General features: G+C 37.3%; 1 protein-coding gene across 1 annotated transcript; it reads right to left on the reverse strand.

Moving 5' to 3' along the window:
- Nucleotides 1–10,046: 10,046 nt before the first annotated feature.
- Nucleotides 10,047–16,086, reverse strand: LOC103897670. The gene is made up of 7 exons (XM_009277780.2): nucleotides 16,025–16,086; nucleotides 15,889–15,935; nucleotides 15,362–15,438; nucleotides 14,311–14,412; nucleotides 12,856–13,779; nucleotides 11,897–12,007; nucleotides 10,047–10,726 (listed from the first exon to the last, which is right to left on the reverse strand). The coding sequence occupies exons 2-7, from the start codon at nucleotides 15,922–15,924 to the stop codon at nucleotides 10,414–10,416; spliced, it is 1,563 nt and encodes a 520-aa protein (XP_009276055.1). The 5' UTR covers nucleotides 15,925–15,935; nucleotides 16,025–16,086; the 3' UTR covers nucleotides 10,047–10,413.
- Nucleotides 16,087–16,493: the final 407 nt, after the last annotated feature.

Consider the following 16,493-nt stretch of genomic DNA (forward strand, 5'->3'; position numbering starts at 1 on the left):
CACTGAGGCAGCCAGCCCGTCCTCCCGGCCCGGCGGGGCTCCGGGCGGCCTGTGGAGCAGAGCGGGGCTTGAAGATCCCCAGGATCCCAGGCAGCAGCCTCTTCCGCCGGGCGTGTGCCCTGGGCGGCTGGCCGCAGTTTCCCTTGACTCTTGCGAAAGAAGGCCGAGCTTTCCAAGTGTGTGCTATCGGCTTCGGGCAGATCCGGAGAAACGCAAAATAAGAAATTCGACTAATCGTTTAAATTAACGATCCCAGGCAGGGACGTAAACTTAGCCGGCGTACGTAACCTTTCATCTGATACGTTGAAAACACAGTAACAGATTTTTTTCTTTCCTGTAGGTGATGCATAAACTTGCATAAATACATTAATTTGCGTAATTATGATAAAGTTTTCCTTTAAAGCCCATCGTGGTGCGTATTTCATACCAAACCTTTCTCTAGGGATTTCTGCTCGCCCCTGGCCTTTCTACTGGATGGTTTGCCTTCCCTGTAGTAGTTAACTCTTCCTGTATGGGTTTGCTCATTCATTCCCCGCTAACACACGCATATTCCAAATAGACGTACTAATGCTGTCTGCATGTTCACTGTCTTTTTATAGTTCTATAAACAAGGCACTGGTACATAACACCTCAATCTATCCTCATCCATGCGGGTCCAGCCTATGCTTGAGTCCTCTATAAGGTTTGCCCCGGGTGCTTCTTTCCCGTCTGTTCCCTCTCCTGTCCTTTGGTGGGAGCTCTGGTGATTAGGAGCTGGTGTTAAAGCGGCAACTTCAGGAACACCAAACACCAGCAATATGAGTCAGCCCAAGGCCTCTGCATCCCAGAATGTGGCCAGAGCAAGCTACAGACTTCATTTTCAGTGGTGGAGACGGTTTTTGTCACAGTGCTACACTCAATGACCCAGATAATGCCTTTTCTCTTCCCTGTCATGGCTCTGATGTAGTAACTACCTTTAGATAGCTCAATATGCCTCCTGTAGCAGAATACACAAAAAAATACAGTGGGTTTAGTTGGAGGCCAAGAGCCTCTTACTGAAGTACTCCAACACTATGTGCACCTTCCTTTCTGCCATCACATGCCATTATGTGTTGCAGGTGCATCTGCCTGGGTTCCTGACCCATGATCCGAGGCACATGTCTACTCCTGACCCATGTGTCTACATGTTTCCACATGATGGGGTGCCTGCTATTCAGCCACGTGATGGGGAGGAACAGCAGGGAGTTGGGGTAGGGAGCAGCAAGGAGCAGGCTGAGGGTGGATATATTTTTCTTGCATGTTTGATGCTGTCGACACGGATCTACAGCAACATCCCTGATAATATTTCCACGTTTGTTTAGCCAGGAATCAGCAGCCATCTTGTCCTGCTGTGGGCGTTACTGAAATGACCCTCAGGTGCTATTTCGAATTCCAACACCCTATTTCCTCTTAGGTTCCTTAAAAACATTTTGTGCATTGTTTTAATAGTAGTCAAGGCAGAGTGCCTACCAAACATGCAATAAAATTTGCTTTGAACAGCTCCACAGGGGTTATCCTATCTGATAAAAATCAGTGCAGGGAAAATATTGGTGGTGGGTCTTATGCACTAAGTACTTGCTGAACTGATGATAAACTGCAATCCAGGCAAAACAATCTGCAAAAGACAGAAAGAATGATCTGTTATTTACCTAATAGCAGGCATTCTGGACTGAAACACAATTCATTCAAGTTTCACACCATATATTTTTGTATTTTGATGTGGCGTTTATGTAAAGCACATCGTTACTTAACTGTTCACCTGTATCTTCCGCTCAATCCTTTTCCTACACCCTATGAAAACCAATTATTCTTTGTCCATGCATCTGTTCACCTGCTCCATAATCATACCAGTCCTTTTTGCACATTTGTTTTCTTTTGGCCCATTTTTCAAGGAGTAGCCATACATTTTCTCCTGTTTCTTTTCGCATATGTTAAAAGAATTCCCCCTGCAAATCTGCTGTGTGCCAGTATACTCTCTCAAACCTGTTCCTAAATTAGATAAAACTCAATAACTTCCAGTCAGTTGGTATGTTACGATCATTACTTCCTGCATTGATCTAAATTATTTTTATTTTTGTTTTCCTCCTCCTGCCAACTGTGTCCACCTGTGAACTCTTACTGCTTAGTCTGCAGATTCATAGCAACTGCAGCTTTCTTACTTGCTATGTATGCCTAGGGAAAAAATGGTGCAGTCTCCAAGTGCTACAGCTGTGCAAATAGTAGATGACAGAGGCACAGTTTTCCTGGTGGAATCCCTCCTGATTAGACCTGACGTACCATAATCTTCTACATGTTCTACTCTTCTAGTTTTATTTTTCTAGTTAGTTTTTCTTGTCCTCAAGATTTGTATTGCTTAGGATCACACCAACCTCTCTGTAACTGTAGGTATAACATTTGATACCTCCTAGTCTGGTAAAAAAGATTATTTTCATAATAGTTCGCATGTATTTTAGTGACTGTCTTATTTGATTTCTAAATTCCCTTGGAAATCTTGTCTGAAGAGAAGCTAGTCTTAGAAGCTTGTCCCTGCTTAGCAGTTTGTTCATGTATTGCTTAGGATCACACCAACCTCTCTGTAACTGTAGGTATAACATTTGATACCTCCTAGTCTGGTAAAAAAGATTATTTTCATAATAGTTCGCATGTATTTTAGTGACTGTCTTATTTGATTTCTAAATTCCCTTGGAAATCTTGTCTGAAGAGAAGCTAGTCTTAGAAGCTTGTCCCTGCTTAGCAGTTTGTTCAGACATCTTTTCTGCTGGTGTCTTAATCACGATCATTATTTTGATGATCTGGGGAAAAATTGCTCTGAGATAAATTTATGTATTACTACCTTGTGCAGGTAAATTGTGCAGGTTCTTTGCAGCATGTGTTTCTTAATGATGCTTTCTGTTCTGAGGTCTGCAAACTAACCGGTTATCTTGTAGGCTATTTCTAACATACTTTAAAATTCTTATTTATTTTTATATATCTAACTGTTTCTTCTTCAAGTATTATTTAATCTTCCTAGTTTTTATTTTACATTTTTTCTCTGTAGGTTAGGCCCCATTTTACTGGTGTCGTCACTAGAATCAGATTTCTGATTGCTGATGGATTTTTTTTTCTTGAATAATCTCGTTTCTTGCTAATTAATACTTTTTATTGCTATTCTGCTTATTTTTTATTTAAACGTATATTTATTTTTTATCATCTAAGCTTCACTAGTTTCTACGCCAACTTTCATGCTTTTAATTGTCTCATTTTTACTCCAAGGAAATTTTTGACTAGCTGCATAACATTCTTGAAAAGCCTCCTTAAAAAGTGGCAACTTGTACTTGGTCTTCCTCTTAAGTTCTTCACCATAAGTGATGGTGGCTGGAGGCTGGCTGCTGGCTGATAGCTCTCGTAGTCGAAAAAGCGCCTCAGAGATACCAATGAAACGCTGTATTCTGAGAGAGAAATCCGGGCGAAGGCACTGCCACCCACAACACAGAATAGCAACATTTGTGAAAAAAGTTTGATGAGCTCCAATTTCTCAACATCAAACAGGATTGTAACAACAATCAGTTAGTGAAAATCACCAACATCTAAAAGGTTCCAAATGTCACCAGAGCTGTATAATTATCTCATTAGATTTCATTACCTCTGATCATATTTAACGTTGTACATTCAGGACAATTTTCCTGAATGAGAGGCTCCTGATATGACAAAGAGAGAGAGAAAAAACTTGTGGTTCTCTTTTGTGATCTTCTGTTCCCAGGGATTTTATCTCATGAGATTGCAGGGACTTGTTCAGAAGTGATGCTCCTTGCTCCATTATCTCCACTATAAACAGATACCCTGTACAACTGATCAACCTTGTTGTACAACCACCTCGTTTTTGTTAGCCATGGTCTAATTTCTCCAGCATTTAGTTCCATGATCTCAAACTTCCCATTTTCTAACTCCGCTCTACTTTCCACCCTATTTTATAACAGATGAACATTTAAATTACTGATATTCTCTGGACACACTTTGTGTATAAAAACTGGAAGTTCCTTAGTTTTGTCTAGCTGTTATCCACGCTCCTGATAAATATTTTATAGTTTGGGTAGTTTATTGTTCCTGTGGCATGTTTTTCAGGAAATGGTATAATCTATCCATTTCATACAGTTCTTTTTTCCAAAATAACTTTTATGTTTACATTTAAATCCTCTCTCGTTTTACCTCTCTCTGCAGGCTGTTCTTAGTAGCTACACCACTTCCTATATCAAGAAAGTGACTAAAGTACATGTACATTCACTAAATCTAACTTATGAACTCTGAACTATTAGGAGATTAACAATACTAACTCACATGCACAATTGCATCTTTATACCTGATCTCTTCACTGACATTTAGGAGAGCAGAGATCTCCATTTATATATAGAAATTTATATATATGTTTATAATGCACATATACATACAGTTATACATACATATACATACCTATATAAAAATGAATTTAATATTTCATATCCAGAAAGAAGACTGAAGGGGAGAAAATCTCCTGTCAAGTGTCTAAGTGGGTTTTTTTGTATCAAGGTAACAGGCAAAAATGAGCCACCGTTGGAGACAAAGAGAAATGGAAATAATGAGGTCAAACTCTTCCTGTAAATCTGCAGGTCTTTCTACATAGGCCTGTGGAAGAGCGCAACATGAAAATAACATGAGAGAAACAAGTAGAGACCTTTTATTAAGTTCTTCTATTATTTATGCTTGTGTGGCTGTAAGGGGTTTTTTTATTTATTTATTTTTAGTAGTCAGATTGTTCTTTTTTCATGAGCTAAGGCAAGAGGGACATTAGCCTGTGCAGTTTAAAAAAAAAAAAAAGTGCATATAATTCCAGTGTGCACAAACTGAATACAAAGAGCATAAATAGAAAAGCAGCTCTGTCATCAGGGACATAAGGATTCAGAAACACACTATAATGCTGAATAAACAGGGCCAGAGGTTTCACATCTAGTCCAGCTCTTTCCAAAAGCCGCTGCTTTTCAAAGATAGAAAAGAAGGCTAATCTGTGGCCATCGTCACAAGTTCTGCTACAGTTAATGAGTTTAAATTAGATTTAAAACCAAGTCAGGTGAATATATCCTTTGCTCTCTATATATTTTTATTATACCTAGTATATTAAATGATAGAAAACAATGTTTTTCTTTTAATTTGTAAACACTGTTTCTCAGAATATATTTTAGGCCTATTAAAGATTTATGGTGCGTAACTTTTGAAAATCAGAATTTACCATTCACCATGCAGCAGAATTGCTATTAAATAGCTCCAACATGATCTAGATACCCGGGTATGGTGGTCCCATTTTTCATCTGGGGTGTGCAGACAAGGATGAATCAGCGGTGGCAATTCATTGTGCAATGCCAGTTTATACTTTTTCTTCTATTTACTATGTGCATGCCTGAACATCTGAGTACACCCCAAAGATGGATTGAGGTGTGATTAACAGATATCAACAATAGCTTGTACTCTCTTATCTTCTTCTTAAAGGGTTAATTTTGCAGTATAGACTTTTGTTTGGTAGTATAACTTGCAAAGTAAAAACTTCTGTTTATGTTAGAAGAGGTCCTTTGAAGAACTGCATGAGGATCATCCTTATCTGTGTCAACTTTTAAGTGTATCTATCTTGGGGGCTTTTTCATCTTCCTTTGTGGAACATTCAGTCCTGAACGTTCCTCATAAAGGAAGAAAATGCCTCCTGCTTTCCATACGACTCTGCATTGACTTGCTCGTTGTACTTCTTATAGAGGCAGTTACTTCAGATTTGTTTGTTACACTTTTAACCGATTCATAACTGTAAGTTTTGTGTGATGGGTACAGTAATAGCAACATTATAGTGTGTTTTGATACTGCCCTGAAAGCGTGCAATAAGACAGGTATGTATTTGTAATAAACAAATTGGATTTGATTCTCAGATTCCTGATACCCAGTAAAAACCTAGCTTGTTTTCAATGTGTGAAACAGATTTGTGGAGTAGTTTCTTACTTGATTGTCTGAAATTCTCACTGGATTCTGGAGGGAATTTCTTCAGGATATTATACTACACATAGACTAGATTTAAAGCTTAAAGGGAAGCCTTAATTAGTTTTAAGCTCCCACATGACTTTATTGGAGGATTAGAGGTCTGAGTGCTCCTGTATTTTTTTGATAACTGTTATTTACATCAGCATGGTGCTCACACAGAACCACAGACACAGCGTAGAAGACCCAGATAAGAAGTTGCCACGAACTCCTCCTCCAGCATGTGCCCTCTTTTTATGTCTAGTAATCTTTCACCAGCTTTTTATACGTGCATCTTTTGCACATTTCTTCCCTCACACTGATAACTCCCTTGACGTTTTAATTTTCATTTTCCCTCCTCCTTAATTTTTCTCTTTTAAAATACTTTTTTTTTTCCTGTTCCCCCCCCCATTGTCTTCTCACCTCAGGAGGAAGGAGAACCAAGTTGCCTTCTCAGCTGGTTCCTTTTTGTCATCTGTTTTTTCTGACTCCCCACAAGAAGAAGGAAGGGATCTGCAGGTTTGGAAATTGCTGTCCACTGGAACCAGTAAAGCACGGTCCACTGACAACTGGAGCAAATAAGAGTCAGCCTGGAGAGGAAGCAAACTCTAGTGGTTGATAACAGCATGGAAACTATTGCTTTTTGTTTGCACACACATTTTAAATAAACTGCCATTCACAGCGGCCAGGGATTCATATGCCCTTGCTGAACCCCAGACGGGGAATACATTCCTTCTTTCCCCAGCACTGAGCAGATTCTAAACCACAAATGATGTTTGGGTGTCTGCATTTCTGGATGCCTCATATGAGACATCTTAAGAAGGAACTGATCTTCAGAAGCTAGTGCTCAGGTCATTTAACCACTGGTCCTGGCACACTGGTTGTAGCAGCGCACCCCAAATTTGAATCGTAACACATTACTGATCACTTTCACACACGAAAAAAAGCCTGCAGCTTGCTAGCAGTTACTTTAGATGCAAATAAACAGGAAAGGATCCTAATTGTACTTGGGGCTCCTTGTAGGTCATTTACCTTTTGCCCCAGCTGAGAGAAAAATAGTCACATGCAAACCTTTCTAGCCCTTTTTTAGATAACGGTGTATTCTTCACATGCAAAACTAAATTAGCTGTACGCATAATGCAGATTTCTACATACAAATTTAGTCGTATCCCTGTGTTCTAGTTTTCTGCTGGAGCTGGCCTTTCTGTTTCCCAAGCCCTTCTTGGGAGTCAGCCTTCTGCATAGAGCTCACCCGAACTTTCTCCCAGCGCTTTCCAGGAACCACCTGAGTGTTTCCTAACTCGGTATGATCATATCTCAGAGCGAGCTGGCCCCATGGCTTCACCACCAGATAAAAATCAGGCCTCCAATTAAATCATGACTTCAGGACAACAACAGAAAAGGTTCAATAGTTGTATATATTAAAACTCTTACAACTCCTTCAAATAATTTTGTGCTACCTCTGGATTTTCTGTATCCTTGTGTTTTTCTTCAAGATTTCACACTCAGGACAGCGGGAAACCAACACTGTCCATCCAAGTCTTGCTTTTTATTGCTCTGTGATAGAACAACAGCTATTTCTAGGTTTGCTGAGAACATACACAAAAGAAGCCAGCAAGATTTTATGACATTTTTGTAGAACTGCGAAATAAGTAAGAGAAAAAGTGTTGGGGGGTTTTGTGTGATTTTTTTATGAGTGCCACTGTAATACAATAGTCGGTAAAAAAACAAGAAGCATTTTATTTCATTTAATTTCATTCTCCACCATGTGGATCGATTAGTAATTGAATACTACAGATGCGAATATGCAGAGATGACTCAGCTGTGGAATTTGAGATGAATGTCAGTAACAGTTTGTAACGTATTATGTGGGCTTAGCTCTGCCTAATTCCATTAGGAACAATAGGGCAGAAAGCCTTACCCCAAATTCTAAAAAACCCCAACCAAACAAAAAAACCAACCCCAACTTTGGCTATTTTCATATAGTCATCTCAAAGCCATTTGTGGGAAACATCGTGTCCATTAATTTTGCTTGAAAAGAGGAATCCAACCTAGTTACGAAAGTGATGTTTTTGTCAGGTAACAGGAATTATACCACCTGACTGTTTGTATCTAAACCCTCAGAGAGTCCTGCAGGAACCGACCAAGGACTGGTAACAGCTAGTGCTGACCGTGACCCCTTATGCCACGTTTCTCTTTGCAGTGAGCTTTCCAGTGCACCAGCTTTCCACCTATCCAGGGAGTCCTAGCACCCCCAGTCTGAAGTAACAAAGGATTGACTGTAGGGTCACTTCAATCCTAAAAAACATAATTCAAACCCCAAAACAAAAATATGAAGGGCAAACGTTTGTTCTTTATTCACTTTATGAATACTGCATACATAGTATAAAAAAAAACCCAAATGCTTTTAACACCAGTCCCTAATTCTTAGCTCCCTGCTGGAGAACACCAGGAAGGGGTTTTTTGTTGTTGGCTTTTTAAAGAATCTGGCAACGTAGTAGCCCAAGTTGCAGATCTTCCTCGCCTCCAAATAAAGAAGCATAGATGAAGATTCTCAGCTTACCCCTCATTTGAAAAAAAAAAAGGGGGGGGGGGGGGGGGCAAGTGAAGGAACAAAGGCTTTTTCTTAACATTTAGTGCTCAGTTCCACAACCGGTTTATATATAGAGAGCTTCATTCCTGAGACCACATGAATGAGGCTCACAATCAGAGATTTAATGGGAAATACAATTGACTAGCTGCTGTGAAAAACGAGAAAACTATTTACTTTGTACCATGAACAAAGCCGAAGTTGTTCTACCAGTTGCAAAGGCAATGAAGCATTTGCAGTTTGAATTTATATCCAGAGAATCCTTTGATTTTGGGAACTTTTTGCATGCGTTACAAAACAAGAGGAGTTGCCAGATGTTCCATGCTTTTCAAATCCAGTCCTTATTTAATAGCTATAGAACTGTGAATTCAGAAATCTGGGGTTTATGCTGCTAGTTAAAAGGCAAAAAAGCTCTGTGGGTTCTGGCTATGAACACTTTTTCTTTTTTTTGCAGTTTTCTAGTGTATACCTACACCCTCTTGCTTTATGCTTTACAGCTGTGCTGCTTTTGAGGCAGTTTCTTAACTGTATGACTTAAGTATCTGGCATTCATTTTGTTTATTTTAATACCATGGTCTAGCTTTATCCTTATTCACTGTGATACCTTTTAAAAATACTAATTTATGAAAATGTAATAATAATGAAAAATGTAATTTTTTTAATTTACCCAAGTATTACATTAATACTGTTTTCCATCCTATGAACTAAGATTTGTTTATCCACAGTAGGAGCTGTTGGTGCTACTGTGCAGCTGCTGGCATGAATTGAGTTACCGTTTGTTGCACTACCTTCTTGAGACCCACTGAAGTGGCAGTTCAGAGAAGACCATCCAACACATGACTCTTAAAAGTAACTTACCTGAAGAGGTTATTCTTCTATTCTGATTACATTATTCTGCTGTGCTGTAAAAAGAAACTAGTAGAAAATAGAACTGGAGAGTAAGACAGATACGACTGACAAAGAGGGAGGTGTAACTATACAGGCACCGGTGATCTTGGCCAGTTGAGACAGGTAAGCTGATGATACATGAGCTACTTCATTTGGATGCGTTGCTGAGAAAATTGTGAAATTTACCTGCGCTGGGCTATTCTGAAACATATACAACCTAAGAGATCAGGAAAAATACAGAATCAGGATGGGATATTCAGGTTACTGAAAAGCAAGTTTGACATTTAGAGTATTCAAGCTCCGTTTGCTTCCATGTTCTTAGCAATCTGGGAAAAATTCTGCTATGAAAAAGAGTGTAACTAAGTCAGTTCAGTTGATGATACAGAAATTCTGGAATTAAACTGCAATGCTGCAGAGATTGTTAGTGATAATTCAGACTGCTATTTTTAAATTAAAGGATGAAGTGGACATAACTTTGCTTCATTCGTTTCACAGTATTTTTTCTATAGTCTCAATGCTAACCTACCTGATAGTGCAGTATTTTATCATGACTTTTGCATCTGGAAATTACATACATTTTAAAGAAATGTAAAACAAAAGACACAACTACAATCACTCAGAAAATTGTTTGTTTTAAGGTACAGGGTTCCAATTTCACTAAAAGGAAGGACTACTTTAATTCCACGTGTACTGAGACCTTGTCTCCAACTACACATAACAAATACACCCTAATAAATTTAAAGAACCAAACATCAGTAGAAGCTAATCTTACAATAGAGACCAGTTCTCTACTACTGAAATTTGCATTTTCCTAATTTGTTTAAAAAAACCCAAAACAAAACAACTTGGTCCACAGACAAAGTAAAATGGGTAAAAGTAAGTCTCAGGTGAGCGAACGTTGTCCTTTTTATTCATTTCCAGTTGTAGCGGTCCCTTGGAGGTAAGTCATAATGTGTTCTCTCTTCCTCTTCAGGTCCATAATCTAATGGCAGACCATAATTGTAATCAACTGTAACAACTGGTAATCTTTTACTTTGTTCCATCTCTCTGGTAGTTTCACCTTGAAAAGGTTTTCTTTCATAGTCTATTGAAGTATCTTCTTGGTGTACAGATGAAGATGGATGCATTGTTCGTGAAGAATATGGTGCAAATCTGTTTTTTCCTCTATTAAATTCATCTGAGGGATGCATTCTCCTATTGTCTTCAGGACAATTTGGTCGATTACTGTAAGAAGAACAAATATGAACAGTGAAATCCTTAGAAATAAAACAGCTGATTTATAGTTGGTGGCCACCATTAGAAACTAAACTTGTGTAACTTTGAAAGAACAATTCAGACCCTCATTCTTGTTTTTATCCCCTAAAATTAAAATCCTCTCTACTGGATGTTGCAAACTTGTCTATATTAATTTTTCGATTCTAGTGGTTAAAATTACAGCTCTTTATAGTAAGTAATTCTACTAGAAGATGTTTTGTTTCAAGTGCTGTTTCTAATTAAAATTCCCTGTTTACAGAGTTTTTCTCTACCTAGGGGCCATTTTTGTTCCTAAGCCTATGTTTTCATTTTTGTGAATAATGTGTAATAGTAGCTCCCTAGTACATAGTATCAACAGGCAATAATATACTTTGGATTTATATCTCCAAACATTTTAATTATTAATTCTTCTGCAATAGAAGAATCACTCTCCTACAAAATACATATGGAAGGATCTAAAAATGCATATATGATAGATATGCTTTTTGTTTTGGATTCTCTTTACTCTCAAGTACCTTCCTTACTTTGTAAAATAAGTGGTGTATAAAGCCAATTCAGAACAATCTTTGTAATTTTAAAATCTTCTCCCTCACTGAACCATAGATTAATTCAGACTGGAAAGGATCTCTAGAAGTACCTAGGGATACCTGCTCAAAGTAGGTCTAATTAGATGAGTTTGTGCATGGCCATGTCCAGCTGAGTTCTGAGCATCTCAAAGGATGGGGATTTCACAGCTGCTCTGGGCAACCTGTTTCCGTGTCTGACCACCCCACGCAGTAAAACTCATTAGCTTGTTGTAGACAGTAGTTAAGAGTTAAATATAGCATCTGTGTTTTGCTTTTTTGCTTACTGACAATAGCTTTTCATACTTTGTAGTACGTTAGCTTGAACTGTCCTTGTCACGACTTATGTCAGGGATTCTCAAACCATTTCATAACCACACTCAATATAGATGGACCACAAGTGAGTCACATTATTTGCTCAGTGTTCATATTCAATGGTTTAAACTGCATTTAAGCAAAAATATTAACATCAATTTTTACACTGTGCAGTTAATTTGTTTCTTTTTCTAGCTGGGAAACTGGGGGAATAACAGTATAAAGGTAAGTCAGAAAACAATGTATGAAATCTGATATTTACCTGTAACTTCTGTTAAAGTCATCATTATCAGACCCATAATCTCTCTGAAGTGAAGGAGATGAAGAGAAATGAGGTTCTGGTACATTTTCATGGGAAGAAAAAGACTGACTTCTGCAAATAACCAAAAGAATCGCATGTTAAGAAAAGTACAAATGGTTGTAAGCTTTTGAAAAATATGCGTTTATCAAATGAGATAAAAATCTTTTTACTTTTAATTAAAATTTACTTAAAAGTTTAATAAAAACTATCCCAATTGTATTAACACCTCAAAATGGTATGCTTCATTGTAATGATATAATATCCTGTTTCAGCTGTACAATGGAAGAGATTAAATTGAACTTTACTAGCCCAACAAATATCTGAAATGCATTCTGAAATATTAAAAATATTTTGAAATACTATGTCAGAATCCAATAGGTTTACTAATAAGTGATATATATATTTGGGAGAATATAATGCAGGTTCAGAAGCAAAGGGATTTCTAAAAAATTATTAACTCATGGAATAAACAAATGCAAGTCAAACTTCCTTGTAGCATTACTGTTTATCTCTGTTTGGCTGAGGGCATAAATAAAATTTTGTATTGTCTTCTCTCTTGAGGATTGCTTTTTAAATGTAAGTTTCTATACAAAACAAAGTGGGACAAAGAGTTTTCTTTCAAGCTGACTCTAAAAAGGTAAAGGAAACACATAAGCTTTAATTTAAAGGAGCACAACCTTCTAATTTAGGAAACATTGGCTTTCAAAGCTGCAACACTCCAGCTTACAATCAAACCCTTCTGTAAGTCAAAATAAAAAGAGTTAATTAACCGATCGTTTATATATGATTTTAAAAGAATGATTAATTGATTTAAAATTAATTTATTTTTAAAAGTTAATTAATTTGAAATTTAATTTAAAAGTGCTGAGGTTTACGTTTTTATTCTCTAATTCTGGTCTTACAGCTCAAGGATACTTTACCTGTCTGAACACCATTCACGTGGCAAGTCATCGTGACCTGGATGATCGTGAAAAGGTTTTGGCCTTTGTCCATGCCCTTTATTAATATAATCAAAATCTTTTAACTGAGTCTGTTCCTGTAAGTCATCATAAGGCTGATGGTCATGAAAAGGTCTACGCCTTTGTCCAGGACCTTTATTATCATAATCTTTTAGTTGCATCTCTGTTTGTAAGTCATTGTGAGGCTGGTGATCATTGAAAGGTCTCAACCTCTGCCCACGACCCCTATTAACAAATTCAAAATCTCCCAATTGCATCTGTGGCTGTAAGTCATCATGTGACTGATAGTCATGGAAAGATCTCAGTCTTTGGCCAGGACCTTTGTTGACACACTCTAACTCTTTCAACTGCATCTGAGTCTGAAATTCATCATGAGGTTGGTGGTCGTGGAACGGTCTTCGTCTCTGGCCACAGCCCCTGCTACCAAAATCATAATCCTTTGACTGACTGTCTTCCTGCAAATCACTGTGAGATGGATGGTCAGGAAAAGATCTCTGCCTTTGTCCACGGCCTCTGTTAAATTCAATGTCCCTCGATTGTCTCTCTGCCTGTAAATCATCATGAAACTGGTGTCCATGAAAAGGTCTCAACCTTTGTCCAGGTCCCTTGTTACTGAAGTCTAGGTCCTTCAGCTGCATGTCTTCTTGATAATCATCATAAAACTGGTGATCAGGAAAGGGTCTTTGCCTCTGTCCTGGTCCCCTACTGTAGTCCCAATTTCTCATCTGCATTGGTGCTCTTAAATCATCCTGAGTCTGATGGTCATGAAATGGTCTTCGTCTTTGTCCAGGTCCCTTATTAATGAAATCAAAATCTCTCAACTGTATCTGTCCTTGCAAATCATTGTGAGAGTGGTCATCATAAATTCTTAATCTTTTCCCAGACCTGTAAAGAAGTTTTTGTCTTAAATAGAACATCATACTTATAAGTACTACAAGTCATTAATGAAAACAAGTTTTTTTAACTGAGAATTGATATGAAAGACATTGCAAGTATATAGGTATCAAAGCTACTAAGAACCCAAACTATAAGATTATAAAACTTTCAATGTCATAGTAGAAGCTGTGACAAACATTCAATTGTAATTCTATAGCGCTGTTAAACAGGCAAACCCAGTGATTCAAAATTATTTAAAAATAATTGCAGATTACTGTAGAGTAATAAAGAAGGACAGGCAAAGTAAAACTCTAAATTTTTCCAAGTGAACTAATTACGGACTTCTAATAGCACACATTCTCTTTCTTTCCCTTACCTTTTCACTGTTTCATGAAATTCTGTAAATATATTTTGCATGAGTAAGCTATATTCATAAAATCTCTTTTAAATTAGAGTATCTACAGTATTTTCAATAAAAAACAATTATCTTTCCCACAGTGTGGTTTTTTTGGCTTTTGATTCCATGTTTCAGCCTATTACCCCTGAAAATCTTCATTTGGGAACCGCTCTACATGTCCTTCCATTGCATGTGGTGGGGGAATAATATCTTCATCTGAATCCCATACATCCATTCCAAGGTTACTAAGAGGAATAAAAACATGTCACATAAGCTTCCTTTTTTAAAACATATCATTGAGAGAGTAAAAAACCCACACAAATTCTTCAGTTTGGAATGACAGAAATTTTTGTATGTTAAGTTAAATTTACAGACATTCGTAACTTAGTAAATTTTAATCTTGTAAATTTATTTGGGGAAGGGCTGCAGGGAAAGCAAAGAGAATACCTAAACTTCATAAGCTTGGACCAACATCCTAAAGGATGCGAGACAAGCACCATACCTATTCAAAAATCTGACACAGGACTAACTTAATCATGCACAGACTATAAAACAATGATAGCAGTAAAACAAAGGGCTTTCAATTAAACTAAAAAGACGCAAATCAGTCAGGTATTATTTTAAAATCAATCTACTGCTACAAGGTATCATTCGCACAAACAACTTAGGAAGACGTAAAGGTTAGCTATTCTTAGGTGAATATGATAAGCATAAAATTCTTACGCATCAGCGATACAACTACTATGAACACAGGAGTTGAGAACATTCTTCCACCTTCCCATACTTTTTTATTCCTAAAACTGTTGTACTTTTTTTTTAAAGTATCTGGTTCTATCATGCCAACAGCAGACAGATCATAGACCTTACAAAGAAATCTTTGCAGTGGCTCTTTTCAGCTTATAAAGAAAGAATACAGACTCAGTACACTTGTCATAGTATGATAAAACCACACCAATGTTCAATAGTAGTTGTCAGATTAAAAAAATCTTTTGAACTATATAAATTCAAAAGATGAACGAAGGAAGTACACTGCACTTCATGTTATTCATATCAGAAGTCTTACAATATATGTGTAGTTGCATATTAAAGGTTTAAGGGAGGGTTAATTTTGGCTTATGACTGGAAGTGAACTTTTCAAAATACCAGTAGACATACTGGAAAATCTTACCCATGCAACTAAAAGCTTTTGTTTACCTTCTCATTGGTTGTGTTCTGAGATCTGTGAGATACACAAGACCATCCATGCGATGACCTCTAGGCATCGCCAAAAGCTAAGAAAAAAGACACAAATCTAATGAAATGTGCTCAAACTGAGCCACAAAAATGTGAAAGGCAACTTTCTGTTCACCATGAGATGCTGAATTTGAAACAATTCTAACCTGGTATTAAATACTTCAGCAAGCTGGCAATGTTGCAGCATTTTTTTTAAACAACTGAAACTAGTAGTGGTAGCAACCTATGACTGAAAACCATTCAAAACAAAAGGAAAAAAAAAAGATAAAAAGATTTTAAGCAGCTGAAACATACTCCTACTATGCTGTCAATTTGCTAATGCTGAAGCCTTGCCTGGAATAGAATCAACAGTCAGAAAATCTTCTATGGAAGCCAGCAAATGAAGTAACTCTAAGGATACTAAAATAGAATGGTAGTATTTGTGAATACAATTGTAGTAATTGAGAATTACAACCTAACATGTGCCTCAGTTCAAACTGTATAAATACCTTGGATTGCTGCCTCTGGATCCCAGCCTTCAACATCTATAAGATATCTGAAGAAAAATATGATTATTGTCCCAAAGGGATTACAGGTTAATGTATCTTTTGTGAACAATGATTTCTGTTTTTATACAACCCTTACCTACATATAAGGTAGCCAGTTCTATTGATTCCATTAGTACAGTGAACGCCAATGAGTTTCTCTATCAAAAAGGAAAACAGTCTTTAATAGTTCAGAATGTGAAATTACTAAAAAATTAGTGCAAGACAAAAAAAAAAAGCTGTACTTTTCTAGCAAAGTAATGACATAATGCTTGCTATTTACAAAATTATACTGTCACGCCTGTAAAAGAACAGACACATCCAGACTTTGTCCTCTTCATGCCGGATCTCTAGCAGAGTTAGCTCACTACTTCCAAACCTGTGAAGACTGAGATTAACTCTGCAGAACGTAGGAAAAAAAGAAAGAGGAGTGATGACAGGTAAAGTGGCTGGCCTCAGCCAGAACTGCAGGAACAGCAGAAAAAGAATAAAATACGGTTTTGAAAGCAAATCTAAACAAGCAAATGTAAAATTGAGGAACTTAACTTACAGATTCTCGTAAAACCTAC

This window comes from Aptenodytes forsteri, unplaced genomic scaffold, assembly GCF_000699145.1.
Source record: "Aptenodytes forsteri isolate BGI_AS27 unplaced genomic scaffold, ASM69914v1 Scaffold15, whole genome shotgun sequence".
NCBI lineage: Eukaryota > Metazoa > Chordata > Aves > Sphenisciformes > Spheniscidae > Aptenodytes > Aptenodytes forsteri.

Coding starts and splice junctions, on each gene's coding strand:
- LOC103897670 (XM_009277780.2), bottom strand. CDS start 15,924: ATGTTGAAGGCTGGGATCCAGAGGCAGCAATCCAAG. Junction 15,439..15,888: donor TCCAGAGGCAGCAATCCAAG/GTATTTATACAG, acceptor CTTTTTTCTTAG/CTTTTGGCGATGCCTAGAGG. Junction 14,413..15,361: donor AGAACACAACCAATGAGAAG/GTAAACAAAAGC, acceptor TATTCCTCTTAG/TAACCTTGGAATGGATGTAT.